The sequence below is a fragment of the Alexandromys fortis genome, unplaced genomic scaffold (genome assembly GCF_014885135.2).
Source record: "Alexandromys fortis isolate MF-2015 unplaced genomic scaffold, M_Fortis_MF-2015_v1.1 scaffold_136, whole genome shotgun sequence".
Taxonomy (NCBI): Eukaryota; Metazoa; Chordata; class Mammalia; order Rodentia; family Cricetidae; genus Alexandromys; species Alexandromys fortis.
Genome location: NW_026068024.1, coordinates 2,327,995 through 2,354,400, shown reverse-complemented (window position 1 = coordinate 2,354,400; position 26,406 = coordinate 2,327,995). Strand labels below are relative to the sequence as shown.

Below are 26,406 nucleotides of genomic sequence, written 5' to 3'. Positions count from 1 at the left end.
CAACGTACATGAAATAAAGATATAAAAAATATAACCCAGACATGGTGGTATATTTCTGTAATCAAAAGGAATCAAGAGGCTAAGGCAGAATGATCATGAGTTTGAGGTTAGTTTAGGCTACATGATAAGACCCTGTTTCAAGACAAAAACAACAATAACAACAACAAAGAGGAAGAGGAAAGAGTGGGGGGAGAGAGAGAGGGAGAGAGAGAGAAAATTCCAAAGGGGACAAAAGAAAAGGGGGAAAAAGCAGTAAACATAAATATATCAATACATGTCCATTCTGGGTATATGCTGTCTTTTTTTAACCCACCAACACACATAAGAATGAAGAAAAGCACTTCTTAGAGCCACAATGCACGAAGAAGCATTCCTATTTTAGAGGTGAAGGTGGGATAAGACAACTGTCTTGGGTTGACTCAGTGTTACACAGCAGACTCCTGACAAGGGTCTTCAAGCAATAATCTACTAAGGAACAGCCGTCTAGAAATTAAAACCTTCAAGCCTCTGACAGGCTACCTGGCTGGGAATACTCCAGGATGCAGGCGAGCGTGCTCCGGATCAGAGCTGTCCACTGTTTCTGAGTTTCCTCAGTTTTGGCCATCGGAAGTGTCACAATGCTTTTTATCCCCTGCAGAGCTGCGCTGACTGGAGGAGGAACCTGATTGTCTGCAGACTTTATTGCTGTGTCTTTCAATATTCTTGCAATTAAGAACAGAATTGTGGGCAGAATTGTCATGCAGCCTGAAATAAAAACAAATCAGGTTATTTTGTAACACCCCAGCTCCCATGATAGCTGTTTCCAACACACACAATTATTTTTAAACAATTTGTTGTGCTCTCTTCTCCCTAAGATAAAAGGTCTTTCTTATCATTTTGCACAAGCTGGTCCCATACTTCTGGGCTCAGGTAATCCTCCTGCCTCAACATCACCATGCCTGGCTTGACTGTGATTTAACAGTATTTCTTTTCTTGATTTTATTCAAAATTTACTATATTACTACCGTTACAAATCAGTTTGAAAAATAAGAAAGTGCCACACTGTTTTTAAACAGAGTAGTATTTTCTTTTTTGTTCCAATTGAATCTTGTTTTTATTGTTTCCAATGTGAGGTATTTAATCCTGCCCTTCACAACGGGCATGAGAAGGAAGGACAGAAAAACTGGAACACTATATACTTTGAGTAACCTGGTGAGTCTTTTTTTTTTTTTAAAGATTTATTTATTTATTATGTATACAACATTCTGCCTCCATGTAAGCCCACACACCAGAGGAGGGTGCCAGATCTCATTACAGATGGTTGTGAGCCACCATGTGGTTGCTGGGAATTGAACTCAGGACCTTTGGAAGAGCAGCCAGTGCTCTTAACCACTGAGCCATCTCTCCAGCCCACCTGGTGAGTCTTAAAGTAATTCTGAGATAAGTCAGGAAAATAAAGGAAACGACTGGGCAAGCAAATGTGGAATGGAAGTATCCTAAAATCGCAGCAGGGAACTGCCCTCCAGTGCAGCGCCTATGGAGCGACCATGACGGAGAAATCACTGTTTCCACACCTGTCAGGTCGGAGTCAGAGAGGTCTGCTTGGGCTGAAAGGTGCCACACACCTTCTGGTACTACTTTTTTTCAGTGTCCTTGAGGGTGACTGTCACTCTCTTCAGATTTCCCAGGGGCACTCACGATTGGAGCTGTCATTCCTCCCATTGACCTCACTGAAGTCTATGCACTGACTTTCAGTCTTCCCTCAGTCTTCGAGTTTTGATTTGTTTTGTTGTGTTGGGAATCAAAATCAAGATGGGGACCTTGCATATACTGTCCAGCTGTCCAGCACTGAGTTACAGCCTGGTCCTCTCTCTGACAGACTTCTGACAAGGCTACCTTAGGTTGCTAGTTTTAGAAACTTCAGTCTTTCCTAGGCTCCTACAGGTAAAGCAACCTTTTAGAAACTGCACATTTAGCACCTGAGATTTAAGAAGAAAAGAAACCTAAATTAAGATGCAGAGAAAGCTCATCTTTGCCTATGGTCGGATAGTACACTCCCAATACCGTACCGGCTGGTGAGCAAAGGGACGGCAGCTCAGACAGAATGGCCACCGTGGCTGCCACCAAACGAGCACTTTCTTCCGACAGGCGAGTTTTGGGGGTGATGTGACTTGGAGAGTCCGACATCTTAGCACTCAGGTGTGGCATATGACGTACTAAAATGAACATCAGCAGCTCCATGGTTGAAAACACAAGGGACTTCCCAGGAATGAGGCCACCGCTGTCACCTCCTTCTCCTAGTGTAGGACAGGACTCTTTTTCCATATCCTCTTCATCTAAGGAAAGATAAAGTTGATGAAATTTCCAGAAAAAATAGACATAAAATAATAAATACATTTAAGTTATTTCTAAAAGGTTTCTAAGTAAATGTGTAAATGGTGCCATGTCCTTCTTGGTACAATGTCCTGAGTAGATAAAGCTCTTTGAAAGCCATGGGCAGTCCATTTCACCTGGAAACTCAATACTAGGCTTTTTATTAGTTTTGTATTTCATAATAGAAATAACAAACATGCTAGGTCGAACCATATAAAATTGACACCTTTGAGTGGAAGAAGTCTAGAATTAGCAATTTCTTTTTTTTTTAATTTTAATTTTAAGTTTTTGGGACAGGTCTCTAGGCCAAGCTGATCTTGAATTTGCTATAAGGTGGAGAATAAACCTAGAACTTTGTGATCTTCTTGCTTCTACCTCCCCAATGCTGGGATCATAGGCATGCCCCATCATGCCTGGCATACTAGCATTATAAAATTAGGAATACAGGGCTGCAGAGATGGTTCAGTGCTTAAGAACACTGGCTGCTCTTCCAGAGGACCTGGGCCTGATTCCTGGCACCCAGGTGACAGCTCACAACCATCTGTGACTCCAGTTCTAGGATCCAGCACCCTTCTGTCCTCTGTGGGCTCCAGGCATGCATGCACTACACAGACACATATGCAGATACAACACCCGTACATATGAACAAACCACCCAAGCTTTGGGGAACAAAGAAGGTTTGCTGCAAGTCAGTGCGGTTTCCAGCGCTTACTTAGGGTACTCCTCTTCTCCTGTAAATAATCTTGGGCAGCCTTGACAATCTGTTGCACAACCCCAGTGACCAGCAGCTGGATGGAGGGTGGGTTCCAGGTCAGTAGCAGGCGGTGCAGGACACTGAGCAACTCAACACCAATCAGCTATTATAAATGAATACAAACGTGTTTAGTTTATTTAGATTTCAAAAGCTAGATATATATTATTAAAATCTGAGAAAATAGACATGCAAAAGTAAATTTTATAACTAAAATGTAATATATAGGATTATATAACAAAAGAAAATATAAAAATAAAATTCAGAGGTCACACATTACCCCTTAAGATTTTCAAGCAACAAATGGCTAGTATTTAAATATTTAAAAGTCTGATACCCAGATATTATTGTTCTCCTACTGGAATAAAACACCTGCGCTACTGCTGTTGCTAGAGTTCAGTGTCACAGAAGTTCATAACTGCCCACCTAGGAGGAGTTACTGGTGTGTTCTGCTCACCTCAGGAACACTTGGAGCTTAAGCCTCTACAATTTCCCACATCTAATTGATACAATAAGCTTGCCTCAAATTAAAACACAGAGGAGAGAACTTAATTCAGCCAAAACTTTTCTCCCTTCTTCTCTCAAGATACAGACTGTCTACAGTTCAGGGTGCTGCTTGGCTGGTAAGTGCTTGCTCAGGATGCAGGAGTCTCTGGATCCAATCCCCGGAGTGCAAAGAAAAAAATCCAAGGCTGTTTCATCTTTCCCCATGCTTCCTTCTCTTATCCTAGAAGACTTCCAGGAATTGGTGAGGACCTGTGCCTCTCCAGTCAGGCGACCCTCCTCACTGTAACTGAATGCTCGAGACTTTACTTAGTGTCCCCAAAGGCCTCCTCTGTCCTCTGATACAGGTCTGTATCTTCCTGTCCACACTGTCCTCCTGAAAGGCCTTTCTTGCCCTCAATAGCTGCTGCCTTCTGCTCTACTCCTATCTCATCAATGGTCCCCACTTCCAATCTGGCTCCCTCTTTTCAAATCGTAAGGGTTGCTCATCCTCATGTTCCCAATATGGGCTCTTTGCAGCTTTATTCAGGTTCTCTAGAATACTAGGCTTTGGAAAATTGGGTAGAGAGCCTCATAACTGATCTCCATGCTTCCCTTCTCACATCTCAGAAACTGACCTCCACAAGACTGACTGTGAAATCCTTCTACAGCTGTCTGTCTGTCTGTCTGTCTATCTATGCAATTGCTTTTTCATTGAGTTACATTATTTGCCTCTCATGACCCTTTCAAACAAAATTAAACACTCTTCTTTTTAAATATTTAATCATTTACTTTTACTTTCAGAATAGAATTCAAATTCCTTTGCATGTCATAAAGAAGTCTTCATAATTTGGCCTTTACAGCATCTCCCAGATCCATCCGATGCCCTCTGCCTGTTTTATATCAGCCATAGTAAATAACTGCAGTACCCTTGAACTTGTCCTGTTTCTCAGAGGCAAACTCATCTCTTTGGCAATTCCTTTCAAAGATCTGTTTCAATTACTCTCTCCCTGATAAGTTGTCCTTCACTCTGCATCACACTGTTGGTGTGCCCACCTCCTTCCTCATTATTCCCATAGCTGTGAGGTTAAGAAGGCATTGATAGCATCTAACGATTGCATAGCTCCATGTAGCATCTAACAGACAAAATCCTTTTCCTTTTTTTCTTTGGTTTTTTCGAGACAGGGTCTCTCTGTAGCTTTTGGTTCCTGTCCTGGAACTAGCTCTTGTAGACCAGTCTGGCCTCGAACTCACAGAGATCCGCCTGCCTCTGCCTCCTGAGTGCTGGGATTAAAGGCGTGCGCCTCCACCGCCTGGCAACAAAACCCTTTACACTGGCATTGGTTACACAATCTTGTTAGTAATATACAATGTTTATTTCCAATGTGAGAAATTTATTCCAAAGTATAAGATTACAACAAAGCACACAATTATCCATTATAGAAACACACTATACCTGATCCTCTGCGATGTGGATTCGTGCATAAGGAGAACCCAGTAAGGTGTGTAAGGCCTGCAGGCATGCTGTGACGTGTTCAATGGGCTCCTCAGGCCGAGGGGAACAAAGAAACTGTATGCTCACACCTGGAATGCACAAAGAAAAAACATGTTTGTTTGTTTGTTTGTTTTTAACACAAAACACTTGTGTTATTTTGATACTATATTGTTCTTCATTTTTCCCAGATTACTACATATTTATTAATATCAAAGAATTAAAATGTTTTCTAGGCTAAGCAGACAAAGACAACCAAAGGTTGTAGCCTGCATTTGGTTTAATATTCAAATTAGGTATTCACAGCCTGTTAGTAGCTGATTATAAACATACATTTCAAATTCTAGAATTAATAAAGTATAATACATTAAGAATAAATAAGTATCCATCCAAAAAGAATGGGTTCCCAAAAAGCCGGTACACAGATACCTTGCTCAGCCTAGATATAGTGGGAAGGGCCTTGGATCTTCCCCAAAGCAATGTGTCTGACCCTCTCTGAGGAGTGGATGGGAGATGGAAGGGGGGAAGGTGAAGTAAATAGGAAGAGGGGAGGGAATGGGAACAGGGATTGGTATGTAAAATGGAAAAAAAGTTTGTTTTCTTTTTTAAAAAAATAAAATATAAAAAAGAATAAGTATTTCACTACTTTTATTAAAGAGTTGCTCAACAATTTTGTATACATGAATTTTTAAAGATTTAATTCTGTATATCTGTGTGTGGGTTTATCCATGTGAGTGCACACACCTGCAGAGTCCGCAGAATGAGGTCAGATGAGATGAAGCTGGAGTTACAGCATTTGGAGGCCACCTGATGTAGGTGCTGGGGATGAGCTCAGGCCCCATGAGGGCAGTAAGTATTGTTAACCACTGGGCCATCTCTTCAGGCCATGTATAAGGGTTTTTTTTTTTTAAGTTTTTTTTGTTTGTTTTTGTTTTGCTTTTTTGTTTTTTGAGACAGGGTTTCTCTGTAGCTTTGCAGCCTGTCCTGGAACTAGCTCTTGTAGACCAGGCTGGCCTCGAACACACAGAAATCCACCTGTCTCTGCCCCCACCCCCAGCGCTGGGATTAAAGGCGTGCGCCACCACCTCCCGACCCCATATACAAGGTTTTTAAATGTCAGGCTCCACACAAGACTTGTCAAAACAAGTGCTCAATGTAAGGCTACGGCTTTGTAAGTTCCAACAAATTCCATAATTACACCTTACTAGTTGTCTTCCTTTCCTCTTCCAGAAAATATGAGACCACCAAAGTTCCTTCAGAATATATAAATACTTAAATAAAAGAACACTTACAAATTAAAAATTGTTTAATCAGTTTTTTCTTCATTAGATAATCTGTTAAATTCCAGTATAAAGAAAGTATGTTGAATAAAAACCCCAGTTTTTTTTTTCTTGAAATTCAATATTCTGTGACTGAATACTAAGGCTAAACTTTTAGAGTAGTTTTAAATTAATTTTCAGATTAAAATTCAGTTAGCTTCTAAGTGGAGCTGAAATGGTCCTTTTATTTTTTTTCTCTGAGTTGTCCTGTGCAAACTCCCATAGTGTGACAGAGAAAGCTACAAATGCTCTTGAGTGGCAGTCCTGCAAGGCATCATGGGACACCCACCTAGGATCAGGTGCATTCTGTCTTGGTTAACTTCTGGCAAGGGTTTAGCAGAAGCCATTGCTCCAGACACCTGGTTTACACCGAGAGCTGGAGAGCGTTTTTGTATACCAGACACTGCTGCCGCTTCTGTGGACTCTGGACACGTAAACCCTGTGCTGTTTAGCCAAAGTGCCACCGCATGGAGAATCGGGGCCCAGGAGTTCCGGTAGTGAAGTCTCGCAGTATCGATGGTCTCGGGAGTGTAAAATGCTCCACCTGTGAAACAATCAAATCAGTAAAAACATTGTTTTCAAAAAGTGTGCTCTGGCAACAAGCTCCTTCCCAACCAAAGGGCTCCTCCACAGCTAAGCTGGGGGCCTGTCCCTCCTGATGCCCGCCTTTCAGCCTCTCCTCTCTGCTACCAGGGACACCATGCATCCTCACACTGTTCTTCCCTGGAGGGACAGGCTGGACTTCCTCTTTGCTGACTGTCTTCACCATAACAGAGGCCCTCTCCGTCTGTTGTCTACCCTTCACTTCCTCCCGCCGCCTCCCATTTCCGCTGCAACACTGAGCTTCTTCTCCCTCCTGGCTGTCACAGTGCCCGAAGGGAGGAAAACAAAAGGGACTCAATCATTGTCACCAAAATATCTGAGAGAAAGAATGGGTTATTGATTTAAGATTTACTTATTTATTATGCATACAATGTGCTGCTGGTACGTATGCTTACACGCCAGAAGAGGGCGCCAGATCTCATTATAGATGGTTGCAAGTCAATATGTGGTTGCTGGGAACGGAACTCAGGACCTCTGGAAGAGCAGCCATCTCGCCAGCTTGGAAGAATGAGGTTTTGAGGAGGAATTTTTAGGAACACAGCTTATGGCTCAAGTAGGATTGTCATGAAACTAGGGCATCGGGCTGCACAGCAGTGCACTTCATCGTGGTGTGGTCACTGGTGGTTTTCTAGATCTTCAGAGTGCCCTATTCCTGCAGCTGTCACTACGATGGCACTGGCATTTTTGCTTCAGCTAACACGCTCCCTGGTTATAGCCTGAATTCACGAAGTCGGTAGGAAGCACATGCTCTAAATGAAACAACGCCAAGTTCAAGTTTACAGAATCAGATTTGAAGATGTTACTATGTTATTGTTGATACTAGCCTCTGCCAAGTTCATTTTGTTTAATATTAGTTTGAACTCCATACGAGCAAACTACTGCATCTACTACTTACCATCTGGGGGAAGCTGACTAGAAAATTCAGCTGGTAAAGTCAAAAGTGCGTAGTCTTTCAGTGCTGCCAGCCACAGGCGGCTTAGCGTGGGCAGTTCCGGCTGTACCAGGGTTATTAAACTATCTGGCGGAAGTTCATCTATGGTACCATAGTCGTCGTCATCATCATCGGGATTTTTAACTGCCTTCTTTGGCTTTGATTCTGCTTCTTTTTTAATATTCATTGCAACCACATATACCTAAGAAGACATTCATGAGTTGAAAATAAGGCATCAGATAAAAACTGGGTTTCTTAAGTTGTTATAATTACGCAGTTAAATGATCAAGAGGAATTCGGTGTGGATATTAGAAAGTATATAACTTTATGAATTCTTGATAAGCACTAGCGAGCAACTCTATCTCCTGTTTCAGAAGCATTTCTAATTGATCTGATTTCTGACTATTCCTCTCACACCATATCCCTTAAGTAGGCGTCTCTGAGTTATTCTGGCATGCTTGCTCCATTTTACAAAGCCTCCTTTTTCCCAGCATGAGCATAACTTCCTGTCTACTGCCTCTTTCCCAGGCTTACTATAGAATAAAACAGCCTTCAAAGAAATGGACTGAGAAGGGAGGTGGCCAGGGAAAGGATATCCATAAATATCCCCCAATCTGCCTCCTACACAGGCCTTAAATGATACTTAGCAATCATGTAATTACAACAAATAGGCAATCTAAGAATATGATATACTTGTCACATGTATTATCTGTGTCCTTTGTAGCTTGTGGACGTTTTAAAAAGGCATGTAATACCAACTCTCCTAGAGCATGTTCAGGGTACTTCCTTGTTGGGTTTATTTTTGTCCTCATGTTCAGGCTCTGGGAAACTGATAATACATAGCTGGGAAACGGGGGGAAGGAATAAAACAACTACACTACACAAACGCCCTGAAAACTCTCCACTCTACAGCACTTCTCCTGTGTCTGCTGTGGAAGCTCCTGGTGGGCAAGGCTTCCCCTTATACTCATTCACACAGTGAGAAGACAGCACACACAGGGCAACTAACAACATTCTAGAGCAGACACACTGCTGCCTGGGTTATAAACACCACATTCATGTTTCCCGGAGGTGGGTTTTTTGGGCTTTTTTTTTGGGGGGGGGCTTTGTTTTATTCTAGATGGCCTGTAACTTGCTGTGTAGACCAGGCTGGCCTCAAACTCATAGAGATCAACCTGCTCCTGTCTCTTACGCATTGGGGTGTACCACACACACACACATTTCCCAATCATTTTAAGATTGCCCTCTACCTCAACTTTGATATTATACTGACATTTTAAAAAAGCGTCCAATAAACACTATAAATATAACCAAAATTTCATTTGAATCCTTAGTTGGTACCTTGCTTTGTTATTGTGCTAGGAACTAAGGTAACAAAGACAAAAATATCTACTTTTTCTATGATAAGGGAATGATAAAATGCTGAGAAAGATTTTTTTAAAAGAATTTTTAAAGTTTATTTCTAGGCTGGGTATATGCCTGTAATTTTGGGAAGCTGAGGGGAAAATGGATCTGAGGTTAGTTGGGTAACATAACAAGACACTGTCTTAAACAGCAAACAACAATAAAACATAAAGAAAGAATGAAAAAGGTAAACTTAGAAGTCCCAAACTTTGTACACGTGGCACCTTCCCTGCCATAGCGCACCCGGTGTCTGGCACCAACTGAGCACATGTGGCTTCTGCAGTGAATGCCCAGACCTTTGGGAGAGCACCGTGAGGGCAGAGCATAGCCTAGACCTGTGAGGGAGCACCGTGAGGGCAGAGCATAGCCACAGAGACCTGTGAGGGAGCACCATGAGGGCAGAGCATAGCCCAGACCTGAGAGGGAGCACTGTGAGGGCAGAGCATAGTCCAGACCTTTGGGAGAGCACCGTGAGGGCAGAGCATAGCCCAGACCTGAGAGGGAGCACCGTGAGGGCAGAGCATAGCCCAGACCTGAGAGGGAGCACCGTGAGGGCAGAGCATAGTCCAGACCTGAGAGGGAGCACCGTGAGGGCAGAGCATAGCCACAGAGACCTGTGAGGGAGCACCGTGAGGGCAGAGCATAGCCACAGAGACCTGTGAGGGAGCACCGTGAGGGCAGAGCACAGCCACAGAGACCTGTGAGGGAGCACTGTGAGGGCAGAGCACAGCCACAGAGTACAGCAAAGGCAGGCAGAGTATTCAAGGACAAACGTTCACTCTCACAGGTCTGCAGGAAGAGCAGGGAGAACAAGAGCAGGGAAGTAGGAAACTGTGGCTTTTGCCTGAGCACAGGAGGCAAGGCAGAAATACCTGGAGCTTTACTTGGTAAAGGCATAAGGACACAAGAAAGGAGAGTTGCTGCAGGGATTTTTACGTCAGACATACATATCTGTCCACAACTTTCATTTTCAAAAATGTGATCTAAGAGGTTGGGGAAGTAAAACAGTGCTGAAGACAGAAAATCCTATGAGTCGGAGGCAGCCTGGTCTATATAAGGACTGAGCTCCAGGCTAGCCAGGGATACACAGTGAGATACTACCACAAAACAAACAAACAACTAGAACATACGAGCCTGAGATGCCTCATAATTCCAATTCTCATTTTCATGCTCTGTCTTTGTAAGCCATAATTTTGCTGTACAGAGAGACCTTTCTATTCAATTTTATCAGTTAATATGCAATTTTTTCAGTCTTCATATTCATAACCTAATGGCTGCACTGCATAGACCATAATATGTCCACGAATTTCCCTACAGTTGAACTAATTTCATGTTTTCTTCTGATTGTTTAGCCCAGGCAATCACAGACCATAAAGACATTCAGCAAAGGATCTTTACCTCTTGGTGTTACAAATAACGTGGTAAGCAAACGTATCTGTGAACTTATTTATTGTCTTCTCAGAGAAAAGGAATATAAAAGGAACTCCAGGGTCAGTGATAGCTCTCAAGAGAAGTGTGAAGAGCTTTGTGGTGGTGGTTGTACACCTGTAGAAGCATGAGCCATGGAGTCAAGTAAGACAGGTTCTGAAGGTGGCTGGTGATTGGAACAATTGCTACTCACAGCATTAGTTGAAGTAATCTCAATGGAGGGATAACTAAGGAGGTGAAGATACTGGAATTCTTTCAGAAGACTTCAAAGGGATGAGGAATGGGGGGCAGTGCAGAAAGAATACAGGCAAAGGACAGTATGGAGATGTGAGGGTCCAGGAGGGGATTACTGATGCATGGACTTCTGAGGTCTCTTCACACAGATGCTGACTGTGAATACTCTTGTCCTCTGAGTTTCCAGCTCTGAGCCTACCGTCGAGCTCACGTGCCCTGCACTCTTCAGAATTCTGCATTTCTATGGTAGCACTCCTCACGTTCTGCTTCATCTCCTTGTTTTGAGTTTGGCTTGCTAAGTAAATACAGTACATCTCTCTTGTTCTTTACTATCCTGCTCCAGAGCTGATATTACATAATATGTTATTGGATAAATCAGAGTGGAGAAAGGGAAATAATAGTCCCAGATTAAAACAAAATTTTAATAATTTTAAAACTAGTTGTAGCACATATGTTCATTATGGATAAAATAGCAAGCACTGCACATAGTCCTTTACACTGGTATCTAATTTAATTTACACTACATTTCCTAATGTTAATATTAAAAACAAATGGATCTGGAGAGATGGCTCTAAAATTAAGAGCACTTGCTACTTGTGCAGAGCAACAGGCATGCACATGGCATACATACATATATGCATGCAAAAACCATTTATATGCATAAAAATTAAAAATAAAATAAATATTAATGTGAAGAAATCAGTTTTTAAAGATTTATTTATTCATGTATTTCATGTATATGAGTGTTCTATCTTCATGCACATCAGAAGAAGGAATCTGATCCTATTAAAGATGGTTGTGAGCCACCATAAGGTTGCTGGAAATTGAACTCAGAACCCCTAAAAGAGCAGTCAATGCTTTTAACCTCTGAGACATTTCGCCAGCCCCTCCCCAAACAAGTTTTGAATAGGCAGGTATCACTCAATGTCACACAGTTTACAAAAAGCTAAAGACGTGGAGGAGTTGGAAAACAAATTCTCTGAACGAAAAAGCAGAAGTAAAAGCAGGTCTTGAGTAGAGAGACCTAGAATAGCGTGCCGTTTGAGAAAGTGGAGAGGGAAGGAGTGGTAAAGATTCCTAGACGGCAGGGAACACAGAGCTAGAGGTACAAATTGTGAAAGCAATACAAATTATCCCCAAATAAGAAAGAATTCCAAATAAATGTGTATTATTAATTTTGTTATGTGATATTCTGATTCAGTGCCAGGTGCAATGCTTTGAACTGTTCTACAGAATGGCTTATAAAAGGTAGTAGTCCCACGTTTTAATGGTAAAACTGAGGCTGGGAGCCAACAGTCACTTGAGGAAGTCACACAGATGGCAAACCTTGAGATAGGACGTGTTCCAGGGCCGCTGACTCAGTAGCTGATGTTCTTCACACTGCACACTGGCAACTGTCCCAGCAGGTCCACCAAGCACAGCATGCAAATGTGCAGAGGACCTGCTGCTGCCATAAAAGGCCCTTAGTGATTATCGCAGCAGCATACAATGGCATGCACTTGAGACTGAAGGACTCATTTTGTGGGGCTTATTTTTAAAAATAAAGTTCACTAACTAGTATCTTTTCTTACTTTATTTTCAATATAAATTTTAACAGAAAATAAAGTCAGATTTGAATTAATTTCAAAGAGAATAAAAACTATAAATTAAAGCAATCATCTTTCTAAAATAAGCAAAAGCCATTATTTTACTAAAATACTATCAGAGTAAGAAGTACAGGATCCCAAGATAACTTGATCTATAGACTAAAAATTGGAAAAACATAATTTTTATGATATCTCATTGAACTCTACATTTTCTTTCTATGAAGGAATAAATCCATGTCTGTCCGTCTCCAATCCCAGCATCCTTTATCTACACTGACCACAGAGGTCACCCCTTCCAAAGCCCAGCATCCTTTATCTACTGAGTACCACACACCCTGAGGCAGCACTGCTGCTCAGCTGCTGTACCACAGACACAGGGAGCAAAGGCTGAGGGGCAGGAGAGATGCTCACAAGTTAAAACCATCTGCTGCTCTTGCAGAGGACCTAAGCTTGGTTCTCAGCACCACCTGGTGCTTCACAACCACCCATAACTTCAGTTTGAGAGGATCCCCCTTTTTGGCCTCTATCATGTAGTCGCACACATGTGGTACATATACATACATGTAGGCAAAACACACATATACATAAAGTAAAAAAAATCTTTAAAATGGACTGAGTCAGAAGAGAAAGAAATCAGTTAATACAAATACTGGAGGGCAGGTAGTGATTAATTCAAAAGCAACTGGAAAATTTAGAAAAGAGAATTTAAAATAATGCAATTTTATAAAGAAGTGCCCACATACACATGTCTGTCTGTCTGTCTGTCTGTCTGTCTCTCTCTCTCTCTCTCACACACACACACACACACATACACACACACATACACACACAGTAGCTGTGGAAACGAAACAGGTTTAAAAACAACTACTTAAAAAAAAAAAACTAAGCTGGGCAGTAGTGGTGCACACTTTTAATCACAGCACTCAGGAGGCAGAGACAGACAGATCCATCTCTGTGAGTTGGCCAGCCTGGTCTACAGAGTGAGTTCCAGGATTCAAAACTACACAGAGAAACCCTGTCTCAAAACACCAAAAACCAAAAACAAACAAACAAACAAAAAAACCCCAAGTTTCTTAAAATTAATTAAATAAAAGAATCTTAGCATAAAATATTTTCTATTATTTATATTTTTGTGCTTTCCCCTATAATAAATGAACCTTTCTTTCTTTTTTTTTTTTTTTGAGACAGGGTTTCTCTGTAGCTTTGGAACCTGTCCTGGACTAGCTTTTGTAGATCAGGCTGGTCTCGAACTCACAGAGATCTGCCTGCCCCTGCCTCCCAAGTGCTGGGATTAAAGGCGTGCACCACCACCACCCGGCTAAATAACCCTTTCTTAAGACAAAGGATTTTGCTTTGTATTTTTCAGACAGGGTTTCATTTTGTGCCTTTGATTGTCTGAGAACTTGCTAAGAAGCCCAAGAATGGCCCTGGCATGGTAATCTCCTGCCTCTGCCTCACCTGCTAGAATTATAGGTGTGTGCTGCCACACGTAGTAAGACAGAGCTTCACAAAAGACTCATCCACAGACTTTAAGAAAGCATTCCATGTCAAGGGCCAGCTTTAATGTCCAGAAGATTCTCCAGTGAGCATCAGGGTTAGAGGATGGTGAGGTGTAAGAGGCCATGTTTACCTCTGCCCATGCCTTGAGGACAGCCAGCTTCTCCATGGTGGTGGCACTCTCTCGGTACAGTTGGCTAGAAGATCCCTTTCCCGCCTGAACTTTGTCCAGAGATGAAACGAGCAGGTTATGGACCCGACGGAGATCATTGAGATCGCTGACAACGCCGCTTCCGATCCACGTGCTGCACACCTGGCCAAGGGACGTTTACAGTTACTGTGCATGGAGAGTGAGTACTCTGCAGGAGGGGAGGGAAGTGGGCTTCATCATACCCATGACAGGGGTCTGTCCCTCCGTGGACAGGAAAGTAGCATTGAGTCTGTCTGAAACAGGGTTTTGCCATACACTACAGGCTGGCCCTGAACTCATCTCCCAAATGCAAGAATTAATGTTTTCACTATTTAACAAAAATTTTAAAATAAGTGGTTTTCTACCCAAAGTAGTTTAGTCTTGAAAACTTCTTCAATAAAATATTTATCATTAGCAAATTATCAAGCTAGCTATTGTGAAAGACTTTTTTTTTTTTTGGTTTTTCGAGACAGGGTTTCTCTGTGGTTTTGGAGCCTGTCCTGGAACTAGCTCTTGTAGACCAGGCTGGTCTCGAACTCACAGAGATCCGCCTGCCTCTGCCTCCCGAGTGCTGGGATTGAAGGCATGCGCCACCACCGCCCGGCTTGTGAAAGACTTTTTAAAAAGGGAAAAAGAAAACCACAGAGTTTATGACTGCAATTTACACGTGACAATCTTAGAAGTCAGGACAGTTTGTGTGTAAAGACACAGGAATGCTAAATGGGGGAGAAATGAAGATCAGGAAAGCTGAGGTCAGAAAGGACAAAGTCTAAATATCCTATGTGCTAAAATCAGGTGATGGCCATGAATTTCCAAGAATCCTGAGTCATGAGTTGACAAGCATCTTTGGCTTTAGGTTTATGCCTTAGGAGAACCATATACAGGACAATAAACAGCACGCACGTTCAGTTACCTGTCTAATACAACACTGCATGAGACAGAAATTACATGGATGGAACTGGGAATAAAATGAGGTACTCAAGAGGAATGTGGAAACAAAAATTACTGGGTGTGCACATGATTTATTTAGGGTCTAAGACAGTGAGGTGCAAAAAAGAGTGAAGAAACAAACTGTTGGATTTTGTCAAAGCTCCTAGCTTGGAAGAACCGCTGGAAAGTGACACCATTGTTGGAAGCACTAACAATGTCAGAAGCACGAATAAAGAATTAGGAAAGTTCAGTGGGGAGCCGTCAGCATGATCAGGATTCCAGACATTTTCACTAAGAGACTTGTGGACAGACATTCAGCAGAGAGTGGGAAACTCTGCTCTAGATTCCAGGAGCAAGCAGAGGGTAACTATGCAAGATTAGAAACTTCTCCACAAAGGCCATAACTAAAGTAAGATTATGAGGCAGATCTGTTTAAGGAGAGAATATCTTTTCATTTGTTTCTTTTTCTTTTTTCTGAGACAGAGTTTCTCTGTGTAGCCCTGCCTGTCCTGGAACTCATTCTGTAGACCAGGCTGGCCTTGAACTCACAGATATCCACTTGCCTCTGCCTCCCCGAGTGCTGGGATTAAAGATGTGTACCACCACCACCTGGTTTGGGAGAGAATATCTTAAAAGCCTTACATACAAACAACAGGGGAAGTTGGTAAACTTAAAAAGCAAGTGGAACAACAGAAATAAATTGAAGCCCAGGAAAATAAAGAAAACAACCACATCAGGACAGACGCTGAAGTCAAGACAAGGATGTCATCCAGGAAGAGGCCTAGACAGGGCCACCCTTGACAACTATGATTACAACCCACGACTTCTGGGTGAAAGGGACAAAGGCACAGGACCCTCATTAGGGAGCACGTGTGGGAAGGATTGGGACTGCACCACACCGTGGACATTTCTAATAGGGGTTCATTAGGTACCGCTTTCAGAGACGAATCAATACTAAAACCGCAGCTGGCTTCAGGTGCAGATAAGGACTCGCATTTTGCTGTCAAGTAGATGACAAAAACAAAAAACAAAACAACAACAACAAAAACGCTCTGGCATTCTGGAGTATTCAGGATTCAACATGGCTAATGGACTTGTGTTCCTTTAAAATCCTTAAAAACTGTGACTAAATACTCGCATTGATAAGTTTATTCACTTAAAAGTCTTATTTTCAGTGGTGGAACTTTAGTCCCAGCACTTGGGAGGCAGAGGTGGGCGGATCTGTTAGTTTGAACCCCCCCCCCCAAAATAAGCAACAATGTATTTTCAAAAACTGAAAACTAAGTTTAATAAAAGTTAGAACACTTAAAAACAGATCTTTATTAATGGCATGCTTCTGACAAAATAAGTTGTCAACCAAAATAATTCTGCAAATAGGAAGTTTAAAGTTATATGTAATATAATACAAGTGTCAAAAGGAAGAAAGAAGTTGATTTATAAAGAAACAAAACATACTGGAGAGATACAATATTTTTCTGAAATTTTGTTGAAATGTAACTAAAAGTCAGGCAAATCTGTGAAAATCAGAAATTTGGTGCTAAGCTTTCCTTGCAAAAACCCTAACTAAGTACCTTCTACTCTAAAGGGTGTAGGGTAGCTGTTCTCAACCCGTGAGTCACAACCCCTTTGCCAAATCTCTAGCTCCAAAAATATTTACATTACAGTTCACAACAACAGCAAAGTTACAGTTATGAAGTAGCAATGAAAATACTTTTATGTTGGGGTCAGCACAACAAGAGGAGCTGTACTAGAGGACCACAGCATTAAGGAGGTTGAGAAGTGCTGTCGTGGAGGCGGGAGAGATGGCTCAGGGGTTAAGAGAGTCCTTGCTGCTCTTATGGAGGACTAGAGTGTGGTTACCAGCACCCACGGCAGGAGGTTCACAACTGTCCTTCACTACATGTCCACGTGATCTGATACTCTTTTAGCAACTGTGGGCACCCATGCATGTACGAGCACACACACACACAAATAAAAAATAGAAATGAGTTTTTTAAAACAGTTTATACCTAGAAATTGTAAGTAATGTCGTATGGATTTGTTTACAAAGAAAGATAATGTAGTGATGATTCAACAAAACCATAATCAGAGAAAAGACTTTGGCTTCACACCAAGCAAGTGAACATCCATTTATACATTTTAGGCTCAAGTGAAATATTTAAGGGTGTATTGCTCATGCCTCTGCTCCTGTTTTAACTGACTGTTTTGCTGGCTCACGCAAACACCCAAGTGTTCTACACGTGAGGCTTTTTCCTGCCTGTCTAAGGATCACCCTGGTTAAAAGCTTTTAAGGTGAAGTTAATCTCACCAACAGACCAGAACCTTCTAAGCAATTCCTTCCTTTTTATACTCACCACCCCACCAGTTTACACCTAACTGTTCTATGTTCTTCCCTTACTACAGGTCTTGGTATTTTATGTTTATTTTAGTTCCCCTATGATAGCCATAGGTCCATCCGCTTGGAGATAATGTACCAAAGTATCCAATGCCAAATCTTGAGCTAGGATGGAAAAGGGATTTCCTATAGAACACAAAAACAAAGCAGATGTGGGGGGAAGACGGCTCATCTGGTAAAGGTGCCCACTGTCAAGACAATGATCTGAGTGGGAATCCACACAGTGGAGGAGACAACCATGCTACAAGCTGTCCTGACCGCCACATGAGCGGCGCACGGCTAACACATCAAATAAGTAAATGAGTGAATGAATAATTTTATTAAAAAGGAATGAATACTATTGTATTTCCAAGATGAAAATCAATTTGATTTTCTCTCTTTAAGTGAAATCTAAAACCTTTAGAAACGTATAGAAGGCAGCCATAGAAAGCCTGCTTTCTTCTTACCTGGCAAGCTTTTGCTATTATATCTGACGGTGTATCTTGTGAAAAGGCTGGTCTTAGGGCAGCTCCCACCTAGAAAAATGAGCCAAGTCGTAAACTTTGTGTCACTAGAGATTAAAGCACCAAATACACATCTTTGTTCCTTTTTCTTTATCACCCCCTCCTTAATACTTTCCATTACAGTAAGATTAACTATGGTTACATTTTTTTTTTGCTTCTCAAGAAGTTATCAATATCAAATCTAAATGGAAACTATGCCCAAAGAGCAATCTTTTTTTTTCTGAGTCTTTTTTTTTTCCAAAGAGCAATCTTGTTTCTTTTGTTTCATACTAAATGGGACTTTCTGACAGAGTCACATGATATCAAAGATAACCAAAGATTGTGACATTTTTTGTGTTTCCTCCTCATCGCCATATATATTTTGTAAACATATTTCTAACAGCCTTTATGTATCTCTTGAGTAAATATCAAGAAATTGGGTCAATTTCTTTAAATAACTGAGGAATTATAAATTCAGAGGCACTAAAGTACCTCAAAGACCATTTCACCCCACAAAAACATGCTTTAAAAGGCTGCTTAAGGCTGGGCAGTGGGGGTACACATCGTAAATCCCAGCACGCAGGAGAGAGAGACAGGAGGATCTTTGTGAGTTTGAGGCCAGCCTGGTCTATAGAGTGAGTTCCAGAACAGCCAGGACTGTTGCACAGAGAAACTCTTGTCTCAAATTAAACCAAACCCACCCCCCACCCCCCAAGAAAGGCTGCTTGAAATTATTAGCTTTTAGGAGACTAGCTCAGTAGGTAAAAGCAAGCTAGACGATCTGAGTTTGATCCTGGGAACTATGGTAGAAGGAGACCCATTCATGCATTTGTGTATGCACACACATGCGTGCACACACACAGAGCCATGAATTCTCAGGTAGATAGAGATGTGAGGTGTATGAGCTCAATGAAGACATTACATGTAATCTGTTCTTAAGTTGAGGTTTCTACCAACAGTCACTAAGCCATTTACACGGATGTCTGGAGACACTCAAAAGTTCCTTTCTATGACTACAGACATGTGGCAGCTGACCACAGCATGTGAACTGGCACTGAAGGCAAACAAAAACTATAAATGAGTTAACTGGGTCTACTGACAAAATGATTATGACAGACTCAGTAAAAGCAAAGAGTCAATATTGAATTTCCAGTGATTAATAACTGTTCTGTGATTACATAAGACAATGTTCTCATCCTTTAGAAATATAGTCCAAATAAATGGCTCAAGGGTAACAATGACTAAAATAATTTACTTTGAAACAATTTAGTAAAAACTGTGTTACATATGTATGTCTGTGGAAAGAGGAGGACACAGGAGGGAGAAGGGAAGAAAAGAAATTCAGCTATCAAACAAGCAGACCACATTTAGCAATAGACAGGTATGGGGGAAGGATATAAAATGGTTTTGGAATATTTTCCTGAACATTTGAAATGATTTCTAAATAAATAGACTATAGAGGGCAGAGAGATGGATCTCCTACACACATCTTCCCTCTAGTGAGAACTGTACACAGCCTCCTGCAGCACAGCTGCACCTTCCTTACCCTAGTGAAGTAGTTTAGAGATTACTCTATTACATTTGAACACAGCTTTGTTTATTTATCTGTTTACTTAGGTCTGTTTTGAGACAAGGTTTCTATGTGTAGTCCTGGCTGTCCTGGAACTTGCTCTGTAGATCAGGCTGGCCTCAAACTCACCGAGATCCGCCTGCCTTGGCCCCTGGAGTGTTGGGATTAAAGGTGTGTGCCACCACCAGGCTTGAACAAAGCTTTTAGACAAGATATTGTGTGTCTGGAACCAAGTTTGGGAATAATTTCAGTTAAAAAAAAAAAAAAAGACTTGGTTTTGCTTGCTAATATAACTTTTCCCCAACTTTCACACCGCCTCTCCCCCGTAAGGCGGGATTAGTTAATGATGTCTGAAATCAGGAAAAACAAGTTCATCTGTTTAGGGTGTAGCAAAAGCAATCTCTTAAAACTCTGCCTCTTCACTAGTCCCTTTGGCGGCTACTGTCAGGGGCATCTCCTCACCCGCTCACAAGAGGAAGTGCTTTACTTCTAAGGCTGCTCAAGACTCAGCACATACACACATGCACACAGGGGCAGCAAACCCGTACCGCGGCTGTGGATGCTCCCTTTATCTTTTACATGGCAGGGAGCATAAGACTGGAAAGCAAGGCTGGAATTTCTATTCTAGTTTTATCATTGCTCTGCTATCACAACTTAAAAATAGTTACAGCAGTTTGACCCTTCTCCAATTGTAGGTTGACTGAAACAATGGAACAGATCCTACAGGTTTGAGCTCCATATGAGGAGACTACAATCCCTCCTTTAGTGACCCTCGCAAACTCCATTTGGTCTGTAAATAAGCACCAAAACTCACATTAGCTTGATACTGCTCCAGGATCACGTGACCTGGAAATTCTGGCTCAGGCACAGATGCAAATTTCTTGATAATGTCTTCAAGTGCCTGGAGCCCAGCCATTCGCAGTTGGTTGCTATGATCAGTGGCAGCCATGAAGGCCATGCGAATCAGGTCAGAGAGATGCAGTACTAAGAGGTCATCTGCAAAGGAAAACAGACGCAGACAGGAGAGTTTACCCAAACTTATGCAATAACCTAAAATATGAAACAAATCAACTTGATAAAGTATTTATGATCTACTTAATTCACAATGTCTAAAAAATAAAACTCCCATCAAGTGTCCTGGAGCAGCGGTAGACCTTTAATAACATTGCTAAGACAGACAAACACAGGGAACACTGACAGCTGAAGCAAAATATATGAGTAACATTCCCCAATGGGCTAGTAACTCCTCTCAGCAGACGCTGGCAGGGCTTTTCTGTAAGGGCCGGATGCTGAATATTTTTGGCTTTGCGGGCCTAGTATCTCTAAGGCAGTTACTCAGCTCTGCTGCCACACCATGAAGACCGCAGAGAGTGCTTAGAGAATACAATAGACAGTGCTACAGAAATGAGCGCTGAACTCCAGTAAACTGTGAAAAGCGGCTGTGGGTTGTATTTTGATCATAGGCCATAGCCTGCTAATTCCTACTGTAGAAAAACACAGTGTGTAGTCAGGAAATTTGGTCAACAAAATTATTCTCTAAAAGATTTTTTATGAGAACAGAGTGGGAAGGGAGTCTTGATCTTTTAGCACTAGGGCAAAGGTAACCCTAGATCTTGCTTAAAAGCAAGTCTCAGAGGAATTCAAATAACACAAAGTACAATAATTTTCCTCCATCCCAGGACAAAGTTCAGCACAATTTAAAGGAACAGCAGACTCCAGCACTAACTGCACAGCATGTACATTGTCCAGCATCTGATGACAAGTCTCAAGAATGTGAGGTGGAGAGAAACACAACTCCTAATAGAAAGGAAGAATCAACAACCAGAAACTGGCACAGCAGAATCAGCGGCAAAGATTTACAGCAGCTGCTGTCCACTGTGTCTGCCACACAGGAAAAGGGGAACATGAACATGTGAACAGGCAGGAATATGGGCCTGTAAGGCATAAAACAGAACAAAAAAGATGCAGGGTGAACAAGACAGGAGAGGCACTAAAGGTCAGAACTTAAAACACAGCAACAGACACTATCTGAAGAAGCAATCAAACTCCAGTGTGCTACTGCACAGCACAGAAGGCTGGAGGCGGTCTTTCTGAAGTACCGGCAATTCAGTGGCTCAACTCAATCCCCAAAGACTTATTCAAATTGGGTTTTGTTGTTACTATTGAAAAGGTAACAAGACATGGTTTCTTCAAGTTCCTATTTCAAAAGCCCAACTTTAACACTTCAAGTTTAAAGAGTATATGTTGGGTGGAGAGCACTGAAAGCAAAGAGAGCGAGGAGAGAATTTGGCTAGCATCTCCAAATCGTCTTATCTAGAGGAGCTTAAAAACCAGAGTTTGGGAGAAGATATCCCCAGCAGAAAGGTCCGAATTAAAATGGCTCTCCTCGTGCTGTGCCCACAGAAGCAGAAACAAAAGGACAGTATTTCCCCTGTACCCTCTGTCGTCTAATTCACTGTTCTGAAATGAGAGCTGATTTCCCCAACTACCCACAAACCCCTCTATCTTTTATTAAAATTTAAGAATAATATGTAAAGAGTGGAAATGGAAAGAGGGGCTGGGTAAACTGCAACCTGGAAGGAGAATTTGGGGCTCCTTCCTATAACTAAACTCCTATAACTAAAGCATGGTACACAGAAGACCAGGAGATGAGGATGCCATCCAAAGGGCCTGGAAAGCACAGGGACTGGGTGGACATTTTCTCAGGGAGCAGAGTTCACTTATATTACTTTGGAGAAGGATTTTGCTTTGTTTCCACAGGAAATGAGAGGCTGTGGATTCATTCTGAGTTAAGAAAAATCAGGTTTGATCAAGAAAGACCACCTGAGAAATCTCTGATAGGAGTGGACAGCCCAGATGTCTGAGTTTTACATCCAGAACAGATTCAAGACTGCTGCCTGAGATGATCAAGCCTCACAGGATACTCCAGTCACGACTTGATCATAATTCTAAATTTTCTTTAGGTTCCCGTTAGATTATCAGCACCCCCAATCAACAGGAAGTAGCCTGGAAAACTACACCCACATTCCCAAAAAATGGACTACGGGGTGTTTTTCTTTGTTACAAGTTGTTATGGATAAAGGTCAGGAAGAAAGCCAAACAAGGGAGATTCGATTCAGAGTTCTTGTTTTGAAAAAAGGGGGGGAGGGAAGGAGTGCTATGGGTCAATGGTCTTTTATCTTGTCACTTATATTATTTTTAATAAAATGCTGATTGGTCAGGCAGAAAGTACAGGTGGGGCAACCAGACAGAGAGTAGAGGCAGGGCAATGAGAATTCTGGAAAGAGGGAAGTTTCAGTCCACAGCTGTGACCCAGCCTCAGAGGAAACAAGATGTGACTGCCTTGCTGAAAAAGCCACATGGCTAACCCAGACAAAAATTATGGGTTAACGTTATACGAATTAGTTAATAAGAAGCCTGAGCTAATGGGCCAATCAGCTCTATGTAGCACTAATGTAGACCTCTGTGTCATTTTTGGGGACTTAATGGCTGCTGGACTGGGTGGGACAGAAAACCTTGGTCATCACATCACATACCATACCGTGAGCAGACTGCAAACATGAAGAGCAATCTCCTCTTAGATTAAATACGTAATGTGTACAATACCCATGGAGACCCACAGAGATCAGAAGAGGGCATCAGATTCCCTGGCACTACAGTTAAAAGAGTCACCTGATGATGCTGAGAACTGAACCTCGGTCTTCTGCAAGAGCAGCACGTGCTCTTAACCACTGGGCCATCACTCTAGACCATGAATGACACTTAAAAATGTTCCCAAATCCTGAACTACACTTCTACCAGGACATATCCTACTTATCCATCTATCATCTGGACTATTGCTTCTTTTCAAGGTGTGGCAATGGTTTTGATTCTTTATATTCCCAATGTATAATAACTAGGACTCAGTTAAATGTGCTAAATAATGACATGACTACAGACGCCATACTTCCTGTGCTCCCTCTGTACCCGACATTCTGATTCACGTCTCATATACTGCACGCTGCTACCATCTTTCTGTGTCTTAAATCTACCTATGAACTCTGCAGCTCATTATATACAGTAACATGAACGGCATTTTAACATATATACTTCTGTGTTGTCAATTCACACAAATTAAGAAACCAACAGGGTAACAGAGAGACAACCAAACGCAGGTTAGGGAACCTCTAACAAGATAATTCTTTCTGCTTCTCTGTATCTCATCAACTGTAAAATGAAGATATTTATTGCTTGGGCTAATGCTCAATTTGAAAATTCTCTATATTGATCCAAAGGAGATAAGGTAGAAAACACTTATAAAAGGTTTGTTTTTTTAAAAAAAGTGATATTTTCAGTAATAATGTCATTTTTCCTTTTCAAAGATGTCCAATAGTAATTTTCACATATTCTCATATGTGAAATACGAGGGTTTGAAAGTGCCATGGATTCATGAATTCTGACTGTTTCCTTGGCTGGGAACAGCAAAGTTCATTTGATTTTGGACCCAAAAGTTCTATCTTCTCTTTTACAACAAAGTGTTAAACCTAGAACTGTTCCTGAGGAAACCTAAATGGTGAGTGTTGTTATTCCAATCTGGGTGAATGATTAAAATTCATACACACAGACATTTAGAGCCGCATGCATTAACCTTTCTACACCCATCTTGAGATAAATACAAACAAGCAGTCCACAGACGGACACGTAGGTCAAGTGAGAAGACTTGCAGTAAACGAAAGGCAGCCTACAGTATGCCACACGGAAACCTCAAACAGATCAGAATACTTGGGGGAAAAGAAGTGATTTTGCGCTTACTTTTAGGGTTCCGCAGTTTAGCAGAACGCGCCAAGGCAAGGTCGAAGTGAGCCTGGTCCGCATTCTCACACAGGTTGATGATGCGGCACAAGCAATCGGCAGCAAATACCCGCGTGGCCCAGCGAGGAGCCACAAAAGGCTTTGATTTGTCTTCCTCGCCCAGTGTAGTAAACATGGTATCGTCGTCCATCTCATCTTTCTTTTCAGATTCTTCATCTTTGCCACTGCTCAGGAGGGCTGCTGCACTCATGTCTACAACAGGAACAGTGACACCGTGACTTTCCCGTCATGAAGGTTCAGAAAGACCGCTAATTCTCAACTCTGAAAAAGGGAACTGACAAGTTCTTAAACAAAAACCAAAGAAGACATAACATCAATTAACTTTACGCACATCTCATTTGCAAATTTAGATAGAATTATATGCTGTGCTGCACTACAGAGTAACCTGGGATTTTTAATATGTAAAAATTTAAGTTGGACTTTCAAAAAGTTTAAAATATATTTCAAAAGCATATTTGTTTATACTATGATTTAACCTTCAACATTTTACAGGGACTTGTGAATAAAAGTTACCAATATTTTTAAAAGTAGGCTCAAATTAATATAGATGCATATCTATGTTTATATATCAGAAGACAATTTTCTCATCACTTTAAGAACATCATTTAAATACGTACCACTAGAAGCTGCCAGGACATCTTTACAAAGCATCAGCCAGCGGGAGAGCTTTTCCACTGCTAGTGAAGAAAGCATGTGTCCCAGTGTGTCATGAATGTCTGAACACAGTTTTCGGTCTGTCTCTCGGTCTAGCATTCCAAACAGTAGGCCCTCAAGCCCCGTGTCTGTTATATTAACGCCCTGGTGCCGGCAATGGATGTCACCTCGATGACCAACTCCAGGTACGAAAGGACTGACATCTGAAAAGGGATTTCACAAGTGAGTTTGTATGAGACACTATAGGCAACACTGACACTAAAGACCAAGCCTACCATGTTACTCGCAATGACTGTCATCTCCACTCACATACTGTAGAACAAAATTTAATCTGACAATAAGGGTAAATCCCTGCTTTCTAAAACTGATTTTCTGTACTCTTAGAAACATGAAAATTTTCAGCTGGTTCTAGTGGCACACACCCTTAATCCCAGCACTTGGGAGAGAGAGGCAGGTGGATCTCTGTGATTCCCAGTGAGTTCCGGAACAGCCAAGGCTGTTACACAGAGAAATCTTGTCTCAGAAAAAAAGAAAGAGGAGAGAGAGAAGAGAGAGAGAGAAAAAAGTTTTAAAAGAAAGACTATTGGATAATCAGAGAACTCACTGGCACCGGCGCTCTCCTTGTCCCCTGCATTCTTTGCCAGGCTCATGGCGTATTCACACACTTCCGCTGCTTCTCTCTGCGCAAGCTGCCGGAGACAGGCTACAGCTGCTCGTCGAAGTAACAGGTGGGAGCTGCACAGGTGAACCTGTCAGCATAACAATTGCAGGACAGTGTTTATAGCTGTCATTCTTTCAGTTTATTTACCCGGTGAACTCATCCTTGGGAAGCAAGCCTTACTTCTGCAGAGGTTCTTTCTCGAAAGACCCTGGTTATTTAAAATACCATCAGGGGCTTGGAAGATGATTTAGCAGTTAAGAGCACTGGCTGCTCTTCCAGAGGACCTGGGTTCAATTCCCAGCACCCATGTCAGGCAGGTCACGAACACCTGTAACTTCAGCCCTGGAGGGAGCTGACACCTCTGGCCCCTTTGGGCACCTGCACTCACCATGTGCTCATACCCATACCCAGACATACAAACCATATAATTAAAACTGAAAAGTTTTAATTTCTAAATAAGTGTAATACAATCATATAATAGCACTTTGGCAAGATACTCAGATCAATAAGACATATAGGAAAGACATCAGTATCAAAATACCTATGTTGCGACCTGTTCTCTAAAACTCGTATGGAAATTCAGGACTGTCTGC

The 26,406-nt window shown here is 41.8% G+C and overlaps 1 protein-coding gene across 3 annotated transcripts in view; it reads right to left on the bottom strand.

The window, feature by feature from the left end:
* The window catches only part of Heatr5b (HEAT repeat containing 5B), a 77,137-nt gene that overhangs the window by 7,459 nt on the left and 43,272 nt on the right, over positions 1 to 26,406 (bottom strand). For all 3 annotated transcript variants that reach the window (XM_050163509.1, XM_050163510.1, XM_050163511.1), the window contains 12 exons: positions 25,757 to 25,901; positions 25,116 to 25,355; positions 24,439 to 24,690; positions 20,462 to 20,643; positions 18,042 to 18,110; positions 14,214 to 14,393; positions 7,896 to 8,133; positions 6,687 to 6,941; positions 5,043 to 5,170; positions 3,065 to 3,209; positions 2,049 to 2,315; positions 520 to 744 (listed from right to left, as the gene is read on the bottom strand). In XM_050163509.1, coding sequence (XP_050019466.1) covers positions 520 to 744; positions 2,049 to 2,315; positions 3,065 to 3,209; positions 5,043 to 5,170; positions 6,687 to 6,941; positions 7,896 to 8,133; positions 14,214 to 14,393; positions 18,042 to 18,110; positions 20,462 to 20,643; positions 24,439 to 24,690; positions 25,116 to 25,355; positions 25,757 to 25,901 — 2,326 coding nt within the window. The remainder of the gene's footprint in view (positions 1 to 519; positions 745 to 2,048; positions 2,316 to 3,064; positions 3,210 to 5,042; positions 5,171 to 6,686; positions 6,942 to 7,895; positions 8,134 to 14,213; positions 14,394 to 18,041; positions 18,111 to 20,461; positions 20,644 to 24,438; positions 24,691 to 25,115; positions 25,356 to 25,756; positions 25,902 to 26,406) is intronic.